Raw genomic sequence first — 17,898 nt, 5'->3', positions numbered from 1 at the left:
CCAAAAGACTCCGGCAGCTGGTGCCCCTGTGGAGATTATCGAAGGCTTTACGACGCGACAGTACCTGACCATTATCTGATCCCTCACATCCAGGACTTTACGGCCAACCTGCATGGCGTGAGGGTATTCTCCAAGGTTGACCTAGTGCACAGGTATCACCAAATCCAGGTGCACCCCGAGGACATACCCAAAACGGCCATCATCATCCCCTTCGGCTTGTTTGGGTTCCTATGCATGCTGTTCGGGCTCAATAATGCCGCCCAGACCTTCCAGCGCCTTATGGACATAGTGGGCAGGGATTTGAATTTCATATTCATTTACCGTGACGACATCCTTGTCACCAGCAGAGACCAGGCACAACACAAGTCTCACCTGCGCACCCTCTTCTATCAACTGGCCGACTTCATCTTACGATCAATCCGGCCAAATGCCAGTTCGGGAAAGAGTCCATGCAGTTCCTGGGCCATACCATCATGGCCGAAGAAGCTACACCTGCCGCTACAAAGGTCGCTGCAGTCAGGGAGTTCCCACGCCGGGACAACCTCAAGGGGCTACAGGATTTTGTGGGTATGGTCAATTTCTATAACCGCTTCATTCCAGGCGCTGCGCACATCATGCAGCCGCTCTTTGCCCTCATCACGGCCAAAGACAAGACACTCGCCTGGACTCCAAAGGCCAGCAGGGCATTCGAAGTCACGAAAGATGCCCTCGCAAAGACTACCCTGCTCGTCCATCCATGCACCGACTTGCATATGGCGCTCTCTGTCGATGCCTCTGCCACAGATGTCAGCGCCATCTTGGAGCAACAGGTGAATGGACGGTTCTCAGCCAGGTCCGGGCTGGGAATATAAGACCAGCCAGACAGCCTGCAATAAATCAGTTTTGCTCACTGAACTCAACCCGTCTGGTTGTGTGATCCTTGGCATTCTTTAGCCAACTTCTTTGCCTGCCAGAGCGCAAGTATAGTGCTTTCAATCGTGAGTTGCTGGGCATGTACCTAGCGGTGCGTCATTTCCGCTATTTCTTGGAGGGGAGGCCTTTCACCATTTTTACCGACCACAAACCCCTCATTCAGGCACTCACTATGGCAAGAGATCCCTGGTCGACCCGCCAACAGTGTCACTTCTCCTTCGTGTTAGAGTTCACCACCAACATTTGGCACAAGGTGGGGAAAGACAACGTGGTTGCCGACACAGTCTCATGACTGGCCATTTGCGCGCTGACACCCGGCCTCGACTTCGACCAGCTCGCCCAGGACCAGAAGTCCGATGAGGAGACGTGGGCCTTCAGGACTGCCATCATGGGCCTGCTGTTCCAGGACCTCCCAACTCCTCACGGTGAGGGCACTGTCCTGTGCGATGTCTCATGGGCACTCTGCGATCAGTGGTTCCCCAGCAGTGGCGCAGGCAAGTCTTCCACCATATCCATGACTTTTCCCACCCTTCCATCAGTTGGCAGAATGTTTCATCTGGCTCGGGCTTCGGAAGCAGATTGCGGACTGGGCCAGAACCTACACCCATTGCCAGCTTTCCAAGGTACACAGGCACACCAGAGTGCCCGTACAAGATTTCGAACACGTCCGGGAATGGTTCAGCCACATACATGAGGACATCGTCGGAACCTTACCCGTTTCCCAAGGTAACCATTACCTTTTCACAGTGGTAGACCACACCACTCGTTTGCCTGAGGCGATCCCGATGCCACTCCTGCTCCCGAGCGCTTTTGAATGGTTGGGTTGCCCAATTCGATGTCCAGTGATCACCAGTTCACCTCTGCACTATGGGCACAGCTGGCCAACAGGCTGGGGATCGAGCTACATCACACCACAGTCTATCACCCACAGGCCAATGGGCTAGTCGAGTGATTGCATCGCCACCTTAAGTCGGCACTTATGGCCCATTTCATCGGCCCTGACTGGGTGGACGAGCTGCTTTGGGTGCTCCTGGGCATCTGCACGACACCCAAAGAAGACCTACAAGCATCATCAGCCGAGCTGGTCTACAGTGCAACGCTAGCCCTTCCCGGTGAGTTCATCAGTGCACCTCACAACCCCCCAGCAGTCACCGCATGGTCTACTTTCCCGCCTCCGGGCCCAGTTGGACCCCTTCACACCCACACCACTGCCCAGACACGGCACGTAGGCCTCTTACATCCCCAGCGAGCTGTACTATGCAGAGTACGTTTTTATCAGGTGGGGCCCATCCACAGCACCTCTACAAAGACCATATGAAGGGCCATACAAAGTCATCCAGGGTTCAGGATCCACTTTCATACTGGACATCGGTGGTAAGAGGGAACTGTTTACAGTGGACAGGTTAAACCAGCCCACCTCGACCCTACCGAGCCAGTAGTTGTGGCCCAACCCAAGAAGCAGGGCCACCTGGCAAAAAAGGACATTGGTGCCGGTTCTGGGGAGGGAGGCTACCATTAGGCAGGTGAACCGACCCCACTTGTCATGCACGCAGCAGGGCAGCCGGCCAAAATGGCGCCATCGGGGGTTTCCTCCCGACCTCAGCACCAGGCTTAGGAGCCCGTGCTTGACGACCCACGTGACACCCCGGTGACGTCGGGGGCCCCCCAGCGCGGTTCTCAGCCAGGTCCGGGCTGGGAATATAAGACCAGCCAGACAGCCTGCAATAAATCAGTTTTGCTCACTGAACTCAACCCGTCTGGTTGTGTGATCCTTCAGTTAGCAGTGTAGCACCTGAACACTTCTGGGTCCATTTTATGGATTTTGAGCTGCTGATCATGAAAATGACCGTAACGTTTTCCTATCACGTACCTTTTTATTTTTAGATATAACCTACTTTGGTGATTTCCTGTCATACTTTAAGTCTACTTCAAGTATACAACTCCATAGAATGCAACATGTCATGGAACATTCATTTTCTACATTCGCACATGGACGTCTTCCCCGCTGATCTTGGTGCAGTCAGGAACAGGCATGGTGAAAGGTTTCACCAGGACATTGTGACCATGGAAAAGCGGTATCATGGCAACTGGAATCCATCGATGCTGGCCGACTATTGTTGGACACTGACACAAAAGGCATCAGATGCTGAGTACAAACGAAAATCAGCGGCAGAACATTTTTCGGTCGGTTGAAGTAACGCATCATTGTGTGGTTAAACATGCTAAATTCAATAATAGGTAATTTGATGTTTCTCCAATTTCCTACGTGATACAACAAATCTGAAATTATCTCTGTGTTCAGTTTGTTGTCTATCATAATCCCCAATTTTATTTCAGGAAGTAAACCTTTTGAAAAAATACGTTGTCCTCCTTTAATCTCTTTATGGGGTGGTAACAGGTCCTTCCGGCCCGCGAGTCCATGCCCCTTAAATTACACCAATTATTTGGAAGAGTGGGAGGAAACAGGAGCATCCAGAGAAAGCCCACATAGACACGGGGAGAAGGAACAAATCCTTAAAGCCAGCACGGGATTCGAACTGGCGTTGCTGGAATAGCGTAGTGCTAACTGCTACATTAACCATGCCACCTATACGCTGACCGTGCACATTTATCCTTTATGGTATCTAATGTGCTAACTATACCTCAAACATGGTCTGGTGAATTTTTATGTACCTAGAAAATTAATACAAGTAAGACTTTCAGTGCTCATGTATCTGACGATAAACTCATTCCTCATGTGTTTATCAGCCTGGTGGTGCTGGCTCTGATACGACTTCAAAATTGACATTCTCCCATTCAGCCCCACTGCCCGGCCTTCTCCCCATAACCTGGCTAATCAAGAACCAATCAATCTCTGCCTTAAATACACCCAATGACCTGGTCTCCACAACCGCCTGTGGCAACAATTTCCACAGATTCACCGCCCTCTGACCGAAGAAATTCCTCTGCATCTCTGTTCGAAGTGGACACCCTTCAATCCTGAAGTTGTGCCCTCCTGTCCTAGACTCTCCCACCATGGGAAACAACCTTTCCACATCTACTCTGTCCACACCTTCCAACATTCGAAATGCTTCAATGAGATTGCCCCCTCATTCTCCTAAATTCCAACAAATATAGGCTAAGAGCCGTCAAACACTCCTTTTTTTTTCAAACTTTATTTAAAAGATAACAATAACATAACATACAGTATAGAAATAATCAAGCCGTCAAACACTCCTCACATGATTACCCTTTCATTCCCGGAATCATCCAAGTGAAACCTCCTTTGCACCCTCTCCAACATCAGCACATCCTTTCTTAAATGAGGAGCCCAAATCTGCTCACAATACTCCAAGTGATGTCTCACCAATGTCTTATAAAGCCTCAACATCACATCCCTGCTTTTATATACTATTCCTTTTGAAATGAATGCCAGCATCACATTTGCCTTCTTCACCATCTTTCATCCTGCAAGTTTACCTTCAGGCCGTCCTGCACGAGGTCTCCAAGGTCCCTTTGCATCTGGCAATTTTCAATTTTCTCCCCATTTTAAAAATAGTCTGCATATTTATTTTTTCAACCAAAGTGCATGACCGTACACACCAACATGATATTTAATTTGCCTCTTCTCTGCCTGTTCTCCTTCTGCAGCCTCCCCATTTCCTTAACACTGCCCACTCCTCCACCTACCTTTCTATCGTCCGCAAACTTGCCCAGCCATTCATTCCAGAATCCAAATCATTAATGTACAACATATAAAGAAGTGGCCCCAACCTCGACCCCTGAGGAACATCAGTAGCAACAGGCAGCCAATCAGAATCTGATCCATGCACTCCAACTCTCTGCTTCCTGCCAATCAGCCACTCGTATGTTTCCTGAAACGCTATGGGCTCTTGTCTCGTTAAGTAGTCTCGTGCGTGCAGTGACAGAGAGAGATTGTTTAGAACTGAGCAAACGCAACATTATTTTTCTGCCGCAAGGTTCGTTCAGGAGTCTGATTAGTGCAGGAACAGAACTTCTCCGATCCGGTGAGATGTGATCTCACATTTGGGAGCCCTCTTCCTGACGGGAGAGGGGGCAAGACTTTTAATATGCTGGCTGATTTCCAGAGGCAGCGGGAAGTGTGGACAGTGGAGGGGAGGGGTAGGGGTGTTGGCCTGAGCTACGCTCATAACCCTTGCGGTCTTGGTGGAGCAGTTCTTACCCCAAAGTACCCTGGCAATGCTCACTTCCCAACCTCCACAGCAGAAGACGTGATCTGGCCATGTCATAGAACATGAATTGCAACAAACAATGTTGTGCACAAAATGAAGACTCATTGATCAAATTAAGAGTTGTGTTCCAATCCTCTCCGAGAGTGTTCTATTCAAATCACGCTCCCAATCGTTCTTAATCCTGGCCATACTTAAATCCATTAAATTATTATAAATATTTGATATTAATCCTCCATGGGAAAATTGCAAATCAAAAAAAAAATCAAGAATATTAACTTCAGAGATTCAAGGAAAATCAGAAAGTTTTGACTGAACAAAATGCTTAATTTGTAAATATCTAAAAAAGTGTCTATTAAAAAGATTACATTTTGTTGTTAGTTGTTCAAAAGAAGCAAAATTATCTCAAATAAAAAAGATTTAAAAACTTATAATGCCTCATCTATCCCATTCCTTACAACCTGAATCTAACAAAGAGGGTTGGAAAAGTTGATTTGTTGCATTAGGAGTGGCAAAAGAAAAACGATGACAACCAAAAATTCCTAAAATGTGCCCATATCCTTGTTCTGAGCCTTGTTATTTAGGTTCTTAGTCAATTTAGAGAAACAAAATTAACCTAAAATAGCCAACATAGATATTGTTTTAGAAAAATTCAATTCCATTTCGACCCATGAAGCGAGGTCAACTAACTCATCAAAATGTAGCAATTTGATCAATGAGTCATCTTGTGCATGACATTGTTTGTTGCAATTTAAGGTGGTGCATAGAATAAGTATGTCTAAAGTCAAATTATCTCGTTTTTATCCATTATGTGATAAGTGTAAAATTATTGAAGCTACATTTATTCATGTATTTTGGGAGCGTCCAAACTTAGAATTTTTTTGAAAAGATATTTTCCAAACTTTATCAACAATTCTTAAGACTAAATTAGAACCATGTCCTTTGATGGCTTTATTTGGGTTTTTTCTAGAAGAGGATACATCTCTGTCCTCAATCCAGAAGGGAGTCCTAGCTTTTGCTTCGCTGATAGCTGGTCGAGCAACTTTGATGAAGTGGAAAGATAATGTTTCACCCACTCACATTCAGCGGCTACATGATATCACGTCTTATTTAAGTTTGGAAAATAAACTAGATCTAATATTAAAGTTGCAAAGTGTGAATTTAATAAGATGAGGGGCCCGTTCATGGATTATTATCATAATCTGGGGATTTAAGAGGTGTGGATGCTCCGGGGATTCACTGTCTGGTATCTGGGGCCATTATTCGATTAATATTTACAATCTATACAGAAAACAGAACACTTCAGCCCTTGATGTTCTGTTGACCCATATATTTCTTAAATAAAAGTGGCATGGTTGGCATAGCAGTTAGCACAATGCCTTTACAGCTCCCACGATCGGGATTGGGGTTCAAATCCTACACTCTCTGGTAGGAGTTTTATGTTTTCCCCATGTCGACGTGGGATTTCACCAGTGGCGCCAGTTTCCTTCCACCATTCGAAATGTACCAGGGTGCAGGTAAATTGGATGGCATGGGTTCTTGGGCTGAAATGGCCTGTTAATGTGCTGTATGTCTAAATCTAAATTTAAACCTTTCCTAGCCATTAACCCTTGATTTTTCTTCCATCTTCGAGTCTCTTAAATGTCCCTAATGTTTTAGTCTTCACCATCATCCCTGGCAAGGCATTCCAGGCACACACAAAAAAAACTTACCCCTGATGTCTTCCCTAAGCTTCCTTCCTTTCACTTTGTACACGTCCTCTGGTGTTTGCTATCCCTGCCCTGGGTAAAAGGTGCTGGCTGTCAACCCTATCCATGCCTCTTAGATTCTTGTTGACTACTATTAAGTCTCTTCTTATCCTTCTTCACTCCAAAGAGAAAAGTCCCAGCTCTGCTAACCTTACCATGCAAGACTTATTTTCCAATCCAGGCAACATCCTGGTAAATCTCTTCTGCCCCCTCTTCAACCCTTCCACATCCTTCCTATTATGAGGTGACCAGAGTTGAACACGATTCTCTAAGTGTGGTAACACCAGAGATTTGCAGAGCTGCCACTTGACCTCTTGGCTCTTGAACCACGTCAGCACCCTGTGCAGTTGGTGACTGTCGTTTAGAAGCAACCCACCATGAGAGAGTTAGGGAGGTGCTGGAAGAAATGCCACTTGCTCAAGGCAGCAAGGAAGGGAGAGGGAACTGGAGAAGGGGTGAGGGAGCAACACAAATGAATCGATGCTGGTGCCTGGGAACCTGGAGATCAGACAGATTGAATTCATGTGGTGTGATCACTCCACATTACATAGGCAGATGTTGCTTAGCAACAACAGCTTTGCTCAGTACATTTTACACAAATCAATGGGCTAAACACGCTTATCCAATGGTCAGGAATCTGGCAGAAAGAGATATAGCTGAGGGATGAGGGGGCTCCATGCAAATCACAGGCGACATGGTTCGCAGAGCAATTAGCCCAATGCTGTTACTGTGCCAGCGAATGGGGGCCGGGGTTCGAATCCGATGCTGCCTGCAAGGAGTTTGTACGTTCTCCCCCTGTCTGTGTGGGTGGGTTTTCCCCGGGGACTCCGATTTCCTCTCACCGTTCAAAACTTACTGAGGGTTGTGGGTCAATTGGGCGGCAAAGACTCGTGGGCCGGAAGGGCCTGTTACCATGCTGTATGCCTAAATTAAAAAAAATTAAAGTGTAACAGGTTCAGGCCAGGTTCACACTGAAGGATGGCAGTGTTGTAGATAGCACGTCAACATGTCGAAAAGCCGTGCGAGAGCTTGCGCACATACGTGTGCATGTCTATATAACTGTGCGTGTCTCTCTATACATGTGTGCAAGTCTACACACCTGTGTGTCTGTACATCCGTGTGTATCTATGCCTGTGTTTGTGTATCTATGCATGTTTGTCGATCCATTTGTGTGTCACTATTCGTACGTATGTGTGTATGTCTATACCTCTGTGTACGTCCCTATACGTCTGTGTGAGTCTATACCTGTGTGTGTGCACGCGCCTGGGTCTGTGAGTCTGTGTGCATCCATGTGTATCGGCGTGTCTGGGTCTGTGTGCACCTGCATTTGTGTGCCTGTTTGTGCGTGTGCGTCCACCCATGTGTTTCTAACTTGCTGCTTGTGTCTGCCACAGAGGGGCAACGAAGACAGCACAGCTGGGAATGGTGAGAAGTACGGGTCAGTGCACACGAAGGATAAAGGCTGCTTCTTAGTCACACAAGACTGCAGTTCCAGGAATCTGACACTGGTTCCCTTACAGCTCCTGAGAGGCAAGCCCCATCCTCCCTGTGACTGCAAGGGCTCTCCCTGGGTGCTCGGCTTGCTGGCTGGCAAATTAATTAGCAGTCCCTGGGGTGGGAAGGTTAAAGGTGGTAGGGAGGAGAAAGGGTTGTGGAGCAATGGAGTGGTTGGGGACACCCTGGAGCTGGTGCAGGCATCCTGAGGAGCATGGGGGTGGGGGCAGAGTCCGAGGCTCGAGCGAAGCAAGGAAGAAGTGGTGACCTAACAGGGAACAAATTCAAAAGAGGATTTTAATAGAAATGATGTGGTTTCTGCAGGTTTAATGTGCTCGCTGGGTCCGACACATGGGCTATGACACGTCTAGACATGTGCTGACCTGGCTTGGAGACAGACACCAACCACCACTCCCCCTCCACCCCAACCCTGCACCCCCACGCAAACACACACACACACACACCGCCCTTGCTTCAGCACCACATTGCCAGTCTCAATTGCACTCACTGGTTCAAAGAGTTAAGGTGGGGCATTTGGCAGCAAATCTACTCCACCCACCCCACAAGTTTCTGAGCTTTACGGAGGGGATGGAGGATGTCTAGAGGCCAAGTTACACTCCCACTGTCAACATAGACCTCCCTGGGAATTGTCCATCACACTCTCCAACATACATCTGCATTACATATAGCAGGCGATTCAGGAGAGGGGGAGTGCAGCCCGTTAACCTCCACCTCATCCTAACACAGGGGTGCAGTAGCCCAAACTCTGGATTTATTCCTCCGGCCCTCACTTCCCCCCACCCCGTGCTCACTCCAGCCGACTGCACCCCCAACAGCCTCCACACTGGTGCGGGGAGGGGCAAGGGAGGGCACGTCACAGTGTGCCCCCCCCCCCCACCTCTGCAGGATCATTTATCTCTTTAGGCCACTGGTATTCGGTCAGTTTCCCCCTCCCCTCCCCACCCCGAGACATCCAGCTGAGCCCATCTCCAGCCTCCTGTGAGGTGGTGTGTTCCCGTAGCCTTGAAAGAATCCTGGCTTCTGATCACCTGTCACAAGATGCAGTCTCGGACTTGAAGGAGCGAAACAGGAATGTCTGCAGTTGCCGTGATTGGAGTAAGACGACAAAACTGCTGGAGGAACTCAGCAGGTCTTGCAGTGTCCACAGGAGGCAAGGTTTCAGGCCTGAGCCAACAGCTCTTTACCTCCTACACATCTTCATTTCCTGTGGACACCGCCAGACCATTCCTCCAGTTTTGTTTTCATCCCACACTTAAAATTCTCCTCGTCTCCCCTTTCTTTATATCTGGAACCATCTATTCCACTGAAGAGATCGGGGCTGGGACCCCAGCTGCTCACAGTCTACATCGGTAACTAGGCTGATATGGCAGGGCTGCCACTGGTGTGAACCTGGGAGAGCAGAGACACAGCGCTGCTCTGAAGGGTTCAAACACCCGGTACAAATGACAGTGGCTCAGTACAGGCTTCAAACAGCCTGATAAAGGAGTTGACGATGCTTTATTTTACAATCCTGCGATCACAGGGCTTGTGCCCAGGATGGTGGCGCCTATGTTGGCTGCAAGAGGTTGCAGACTCCAGGGTTGGGGGAGGGGGGTGGGGTGGTGAGGACAATGGACCAGATTGAGCAGGAAAAGCAGAGGACACTGCCCCACAGGGACAGTGACCACAGCGGCAGACCAGCGTGGACCCACAAGGAGCTGAGGGTGACTGGCGATCAGGAACCTGTGCAGACTGCCGGAGACTGGCTCATGGGAACCAGGTATTGGATTCAAGAGGGCGTTGGGGGCAAGAAGGGCTCCCAAAGGGCCCCGGAAGCTGAAGGTTTCCAGATCATGTTGGAAGTTTGGATCTGGAGCTCGAGCAGCCGATGGATCAAACTGGAGTCTGAGCGGCTGTAGAGGCTGCGGGAGCACTGGAGGTGAATCCACGGGCACTCAGTGACTCTGAAGGGACTCTTTTTCTTGCACTGTAAGTGGCGGCGGACAGGGGTGCAATGCTGCTGGAGCTCACTGCTCCGGCACCTTATCGGGCCGCTTTGGGGCTGCCTCAGAGCCGCTCTGGCACTTTATAGGGCCACTCAGGGTGGTGGCAGTGCCAGAGTGTCAGGCCACCCTCCCCCCCCCCCCAAACTAAGCACTATTCTGGACAAACCTGTTTTCTTCTATGAATGGTTGTCCTACTTCATAGCCTTACAGTTCACTGCCAATTATGCAACGCCAAATACAACATGTCGGCCACCAAGGCCAGGACTCGCGAGGCTGCCTTGTTGCTGTTTTGGTGATCTTCGGTCCCTAAAAAACTAGCACCTCTGGTGGCATACAACACTAATGGCGACTCTTTGTTCACCTGACGGCAGGCAGCCACATATCCCGCATGCAAACTGTTCTCCCTTCCGCCATCTGGCAGGAGGTACCGAAGTACTTGGGGCCCTTACGTCCAGAGTGGGAAACAGCCCCCCCCAAGCCATTAGGCTCCTGAACCCCCAGCACAGATGTGGATAGTGCCCCGTGGACTTTTACTGTACATGATTTAAATAACAATATTTTAATGCATTAACTGCTTTCCTAACATATATCTATACATATATGCTCCGTGGTCCTGGAAATGCTATCTCGCCCTACCGTGCGAGTATGCTATGAACAATAAAGTTGACTTGAGAAGGCAATTTCATGTAATTTTCCAATTTCTGTGCTATTACATGACAATAATGGAATATTGAATCTTTTTAATCTATTGATACATGGTTTAGTATTTCATAGCTCAAAACCCTTCTAGCAGCTACCAAGCCGACCCTCTCGGGAAAGTAACCACAGCAGTGAACCAGTGAGGACTGCGGGCTGTTGGAGACTGGCCCATGAGGACCAGGTACCGGAGTTTGACGCTGGCTACCAAGCTAATCCCTGCTCAAGGCACGGCAAACCCCAGACAATTGAATGCCCTGTTGTATATTTTTGGGCCAATCTCCTTTTTTTTGCAGAAAGGCATGCTGCCTGGGATGGTGCTAGGAGCTGGGTGTGTGGCCTTTCTTGTTCTGGGGGAAGGAGGTGAGGCCCGAGATGGGACCGGGGGGGGGGGGGGGGGGTGCAAAGAAAGTTAGGAAATACCACGGTTAGTGCTCCCAGCTGTCAAGTGCTTGCCCTAAAGAGGTAAGGGTGGGAGAAAATGACGCAGACTGCAAATTCCCCAGCCGGTGTAATAAGCTTCTCGGGAGTCAGAGGTGTTTAACTACGATGGTCAGTGGGAGGAGCCGAACGACAAAAAAAAATTGGAGACAGGGAGGTGGTGTGAGGGCGGAAATTGAAGCAGCAGACTGATGCAAGACAGATTGTACAAGCGGGAGAACCTGATGCCGACAGAACTGGTGCAGTGTCAGATGACTGAATGGAGAGAGGTTGTGCGTTGTAAATCGATATGGGAGCTGACAGCAGAAGGCATGCAGTTCACAGACTGGAAACCCACACAGAGACTAAAGGCATCTGCACAGGGCAGGAAGGGGGGGGGGGGGCCCACTCCGTCTGAAGTGGCAGGCGACAAGCAAGCAAGCACAAGGGTGGGTGCACAGCACGGGCCCCAGCATAGTGGAAGGCATGCATGAATGGCTGGCGGGACCGAGGGCCTGCCAGCCTTGTGAACGAGAGAGGTGGGTTTATATGAATAAGTGGCATCCATACAAACAAGTCTACGCAGCCAGGATTTGTAAAGTGCAGCTGAGTGCAGGCGATTCCCAGGAATCTGCATAATTATTGAGAGAGAGAGAGAAAATGAATACCGGCAGGAGCAGACGGCTTGGATCCGCACAGATCGGAAAGGGGAAAAGAGGGGACGCCTCTTCACACTCCGTTCTTCTGGTGCCACGTTCTCCCGTGTACACAGAGCGCCGGGGTTTCCTGAGAAGCACCCCCCTCACCCCGTGCACACTTCCTCGTTTTGACGGCCTGCAATTCCTCCAGGCGGGCCGACCACCCTTTTGTAGTCCCTCCTGGCAGGCGGCCAAGCACTCACAGAAACTTGGGAAGAGGCTGCCGAGAGAGGTGGGGGCTGAGGAGGAATTTGAAGGGTTGCAGGAGGCTGGCGCGCGCGTGTGTGTGTGTGTGTGTGTGGGGGTGTGTGTGTGTGAGAGTGAGTGTGGGGGTGTGTGTGTGGGGGTGTGTGTTTTCAGACAAAGAGATTTCAGATAGGCTGGTTTGATGGGGCAAGGAGGAAATCCCCCAACCACCCCTCCCTCCTCCTCACACACACAGCTCCTTATAGCACACGGCATTTTGAAAAAGAAAACCCCACACACATGCACATATTTCTTGATACTCACAGTTCAGACTCCTCCCCTCTCCTGCACTGCTGCTCCCCACAGCTGTTTGGAGAATGAAAGGAGTGATTCAGTGCAGCCCGCTCTGCCGTGGCAGGGCAGCCCCACATTCTGTGCCATCCCTCCGGGGATGGCCTGAGCCCAGAAGTGGGCACACCTTGCCAGCCACTATGTTTACAGTGCGGTGAGAGAACCGTGGCCCACAATGCCTTGCGGGCCTCCAGGCCGAGGTGCAGAACCGGTTCCAGCCGGTTGTAACCTCAGGCCTGCGGTGAGTTCCCAAAAAACCCACCCTCCCCCCCCCCCCCCCCCCCCCCCCCCCACTTTCACGCGGTCCCAAGGAAATGGGCTGGGAGAAAGGCACACGTTTGCCCGCTGGATGCTGACAGGGAGGGTTAACTCCTTCACTGCTGTGCAATCAGAAACCCTGTTCAGCACAGGAATGCTTTTAGGGTTATCCTTGTTACGCCCCTCCACTCCCCATCTTTAACGTTTAACTCTGAAAGGTGGTCAAGCACAGACACACCGATGGCTGCTGAGGAATTACGTGGCCACTCAGTTCAGCCCATGCACCCTGGTGAGCGAAGTATTCATTGTCACAGGTACCACAATGCAGCAAGAAGCTTTTTTCAGCGTGCTATCCAGGTACTCATGCTAAAGTGCAACAGTTAGTGCAATAATAAAGCAAGAGTGTGGAGTGTAGTGTTACAGCTAGTCACAGAGCGCAGGGTCCGGTGTTACAGTGAGTCACAGAGCGCGGGATCTGGTGTTACAGCGAGTCACAGAGCACGGGGTCTGGACTTACAGCGAGTCGCAGAGCGCAGGGTCGGGTGTTACAGCGAGTCACAGAGCGCAGGGTCCGGATTTACAGCGAGTCAAAGAGCACGGAGTCTGGAGTTACAGCAAGTCGAAGAGCGCAGGGTCCGGTGTTACAGTGAGTCAAAGAGCGCAGGGTCTGGTGTTACAGTGAGTCAAAGAGCGCAGGGTCCGGTGTTACATTGAGTCAAAGAACACAGAGTCCGGTGTTACAGCGAGTCAAAGAGCACCGAGTCCGGTGTTACAGCGAGTCGCAGAGCGCAGGGTCCGGTGTTACAGCAAGTCGCAGAGCGCAGGGTCCGGTGTTACAGCAAGTCGCAGAGCACAGGGTCCGGTGTTACAGTGAGTCGCAGAGCACTGGGACCGGTGTTACAGTGAGTCGCAGAGCGTAGGGTCCTGTCTTACAGCGAGTCGCAGAGCGCAGGGTCCGGTGTTACAGCAAGTCCCAGAGCGCAGGGTCCGGTGTTACAGTGAGTCGCAGAGCGTAGGGTCCTGTGTTACAGCGAGTCGCAGAGCACTGGGTCCGGTGTTACAGTGAGTCGCAGAGCGTAGGGTCCGGTGTTTCAGTGAGTCGCAGAGCGCAGGGTCCAGTGTTACAGCGAGTCGCAGAGCACTGGGTCCGGTGTTACAGTGAGTCGCAGAGCGTAGGGTCCTTTGTTACAGCGAGTCGCAGAGCGCAGGGTCCGGTGTTACAGCAAGTCGCAGAGAGCAGGGTCCGGTGTTACAGCGAGTCGCAGAGCACTGGGTCCGGTGTTACAGTGAGTCGCAGAGCGTAGGGTCCTGTGTTACAGCGAGTCGCAGAGCGCAGGGACCGGTGTTACAGCGAGTCACAGAGCGCAGGGACTGGTGTTACAGCGAGTCGAAGAGCACGGAATCCTGTGTTACAGCAAGTCGAAGAGCTCAGAGTCCGGTGTTAAAGCGAGTTGAAGAGCGCAGGGTCCGGTGTTCCAGCAAGTCGCAGAGCGCAGGGTCCAGTGTTACAGCGAGTCGAAGAGCACGGAATCCGGTGTTACAGCAAGTCGAAGAGCACAGAGTCCGGTGTTAAAGCGAGATGAAGAGCGCAGGGTCCGGTGTTCCAGCAAGTCGCAGAGTGCAGGGTCCAGTGTTACAGCGAGTCGAAGAGCACGGAATCCGGTGTTACAGCAAGTTGAAGAGCACAGAGTCCGGTGTTAAAGCGAGTTGAAGAGCGCAGGGTCCGGTGTTCCAGCAAGTCAAAGAGCGCAGGGTCCAGTGTTACAGCGAGTCGCAGAGCGCAGGGTCCAGTGTTACAGTGAGTCAAAGAGCGCAGGGTCTGGTGTTACAGTGAGTCAAAGAGCGCAGGGTCCGGTGTTACATTGAGTCAAAGAACACAGAGTCCGGTGTTACAGCGAGTCAAAGAGCACCGAGTCCGGTGTTACAGCGAGTCACAGAGCGCGGGCTCTGATGTGACAGCGTGTCGCAGAGCGCGGGGTCTGGTGTTACAGCGCGTCGCAGAGCGCGGGGTCCGGTGTTACAGCGCATCGCAGAGCGCATGGTCCGGTGTTACAGCGCGTCGCAGAGCGCATGGTCCGGTGTTACAGCGAGTCGCAGAGCGCAGGGTCCGGTGTTACAGCGAGTCGCAGAGCACTGGGTCCGGTGTTACAGTGAGTCGCAGAGCGTAGGGTCCGGTGTTTCAGTGAGTCGCAGAGCGCAGGGTCCGGTGTTACAGCGAGTCGCAGAGCACTGGGTCCGGTGTTACAGTGAGTCGCAGAGCGTAGGGTCCTGTGTTACAGCGAGTCGCAGAGCGCAGGGTCCGGTGTTACAGCAAGTCGCAGAGCGCAGGTTCCGGTGTTACAGCAAGTCGCAGAGCACAGGGTCCGGTGTTACAGTGAGTCGCAGAGCACTGGGTCCGGTGTTACAGTGAGTCGCAGAGCGTAGGGTCCTGTCTTACAGCGAGTCGCAGAGCGCAGGGTCCGGTGTTACAGCAAGTCCCAGAGCACAGGGTCCGGTGTTACAGTGAGTCGCAGAGCGTAGGGTCCTGTGTTACAGCGAGTCGCAGAGCACTGGGTCCGGTGTTACAGTGAGTCGCAGAGCGTAGGGTCCGGTGTTTCAGTGAGTCGCAGAGCGCAGGGTCCAGTGTTACAGCGAGTCGCAGAGCACTGGGTCCGGTGTTACAGTGAGTCGCAGAGCGTAGGGTCCTTTGTTACAGCGAGTCGCAGAGCGCAGGGTCCGGTGTTACAGCAAGTCGCAGAGAGCAGGGTCCGGTGTTACAGCGAGTCGCAGAGCACTGGGTCCGGTGTTACAGTGAGTCGCAGAGCGTAGGGTCCTGTGTTACAGCGAGTCGCAGAGCGCAGGGACCGGTGTTACAGCGAGTCACAGAGCGCAGGGACTGGTGTTACAGCGAGTCGAAGAGCACGGAATCCTGTGTTACAGCAAGTCGAAGAGCTCAGAGTCCGGTGTTAAAGCGAGTTGAAGAGCGCAGGGTCCGGTGTTCCAGCAAGTCGCAGAGCGCAGGGTCCAGTGTTACAGCGAGTCGAAGAGCACGGAATCCGGTGTTACAGCAAGTCGAAGAGCACAGAGTCCGGTGTTAAAGCGAGTTGAAGAGCACAGGGTCCGGTGTTCCAGCAAGTCAAAGAGCGCAGGGTCCAGTGTAACAGTGAGTCGCAGAGCGCAGGGACTGGTGTTACAGCGAGTCGAAGAGCACGGAATCCGGTGTTCCAGCAAGTCGAAGAGCACAGAGTCCGGTGTTAAAGCGAGATGAAGAGCGCAGGGTCCGGTGTTCCAGCAAGTCGCAGAGTGCAGGGTCCAGTGTTACAGCGAGTCGAAGAAGACGGAATCCGGTGTTACAGCAAGTTGAAGAGCACAGAGTCCGGTGTTAAAGCGAGTTGAAGAGCGCAGGGTCCGGTGTTCCAGCAAGTCAAAGAGCGCAGGGTCCAGTGTTACAGCGAGTCGCAGAGCGCAGGGTCCAGTGTTACAGCGAGTCAAAGAGCACGGAGTCTGGTGTTACAGCGAGTCGCAGAGCGCGGGGTCCGGTGTTTCAGCAAGTCGCAGAGCGCAGGGTCCGGTGTTTCAGCGAGTCGAAGAGCACAGAATTCGGTGTTACAGTGAGTCAGAGCACAGAATCCAGTGTTACAGCGAGTTGCAGAGTGCAGGGTCCAGAGTTATAGCGAGTCAAAGAGCACTGAGTCCGGTGTGACAGCGAATTGAAGAGCACAGAGTCTGGTGTAACAGCGAGTCGCAGAGCGCAGGGTCCAGTGTTACAGCGAGTCGCAGAGTGCAGGGTCCAGTGTTACAGCGAGTCGCAGAGCGCAGGGTCCAGTGTTACAGCGAGTCAAAGAGCACGGAGTCTGGTGTTACAGCGAGTCGCAGAGCGCGGGGTCCGGTGTTTCAGCAAGTCGCAGAGCGCAGGGTCCGGTGTTTCAGCGAGTCGCAGAGCACGGGGTCTGGTGTTACAGCGAGTCACAGAGCGCAGGGTCTGGTGTTACATCGAGTCAAAGAACACGGAGTCCGGTGTTACAGTGAGTCAAAGAGCACAGAGTCCGGTGTTACAGCAAGTCGCAGAGCGCAGGGTCCGGTGTTACAGCGAGTCGCAGAGCACGGAGTCCGGTGTTACAGCGAGTCGAAGAGCACAGAGTCCGGTTTTACAGCGAGTCAAAGAGCACAGAATTCGGTGTTACAGTGAGTCAGAGCACAGAATCCAGTGTTACAGCGAGTTGCAGAGTGCAGGGTCCAGAGTTATAGCGAGTCAAAGAGCACTGAGTCTGGTGTGACAGCGAATTGAAGAGCACAGAGTCTGGTGTTACAGCGAGTCAAAGTGCGCAGGGTCCGGTGTTACAGCGAGTCAAAGTGCGCAGGGTCCGGTGTTACAGCGAGTCGCAGAGCGCAGGATCTGGTGTTACTGCGATTCAAAGAGCTCAGGATCCGGTGTGACAGCGAGTCAAAGAGCGCAGGGTCCGGTGTTACAGCGAGTCAAAGAGCGCAGGGTCTGGTGTTACAGCGAGTCAAAGAGCGCAGGGTCCGGTATTTCAGTGAGTGACAGAGTACAGGGTCCGGTGCCACAGTGAGTCATAGAGTGAGTGGTGCAACATTATAGTGAGTCACAGAGGGTACAAGTGAACCGCATTACAGTGAATCAAATAGCTCCTTTCACACCGCCGAATCCGTGTGTGTTAACCGGCTAATTTAGTGGGTCCATTCTTGGTAATCGTGTGGTGTGAAACGTCCCATCTTGGCAGGGTGAGTTAAATTAATCTGGGCTTGACACTTGGTGGGGGCAAGAGTTAACTCAATAATCGCCTTCTTGCGGCGTGAAAGCACAACCTGCTCTCGCATTGTCACCGCGGAGTTGCAGATTAACCAGGTAAATCACGGTGCAGTGGGAAAGGCTCCCAAGTGCAGCAGGCCCGGTAAGTTTTCCTGCTTCCTCGGAGGGTTGGCAGTGTGAAAGGGGCTA

General features: G+C 51.7%; 1 protein-coding gene and 1 long non-coding RNA gene across 12 annotated transcripts in view; one reads left to right on the top strand and one right to left on the bottom strand.

Annotated features, from left to right (window-relative positions):
• Positions 1-17,898, bottom strand: part of gatad2b (GATA zinc finger domain containing 2B) — a 100,685-nt gene that overhangs the window by 49,616 nt on the left and 33,171 nt on the right. For 2 of the 11 annotated variants that reach the window (XM_069940324.1, XM_069940325.1), the window contains exon 3: positions 12,675-12,716. The exons of 7 other annotated variants lie outside the window; for them this stretch is intronic. Coding sequence is in view for 2 of the 4 variants with exons in the window: in XM_069940318.1 (XP_069796419.1) it covers positions 12,675-12,781 (107 nt within the window). In the remaining 2 variants the exon portion in view is untranslated. Of the gene's footprint in view, positions 1-12,674; positions 12,917-17,898 lie in introns of those variants that run through there. 2 more of the 11 variants (XM_069940318.1, XM_069940319.1) reach the window with 1 other exon arrangement.
• Positions 12,913-17,898, top strand: part of LOC138764422 (uncharacterized) — a 37,500-nt gene continuing 32,514 nt past the window's right edge. The window contains exon 1 of the long non-coding RNA XR_011358157.1: positions 12,913-12,942. This is a non-coding gene — a long non-coding RNA (uncharacterized lncRNA). The remainder of the gene's footprint in view (positions 12,943-17,898) is intronic.

Source organism: Narcine bancroftii, chromosome 5, assembly GCF_036971445.1.
Source record: "Narcine bancroftii isolate sNarBan1 chromosome 5, sNarBan1.hap1, whole genome shotgun sequence".
NCBI classification, from domain to species: Eukaryota; Metazoa; Chordata; class Chondrichthyes; order Torpediniformes; family Narcinidae; genus Narcine; species Narcine bancroftii.
The sequence above is the reverse complement of the archived record's forward strand: the minus strand, read 5'-3'. Positions and strand labels throughout refer to the sequence as shown.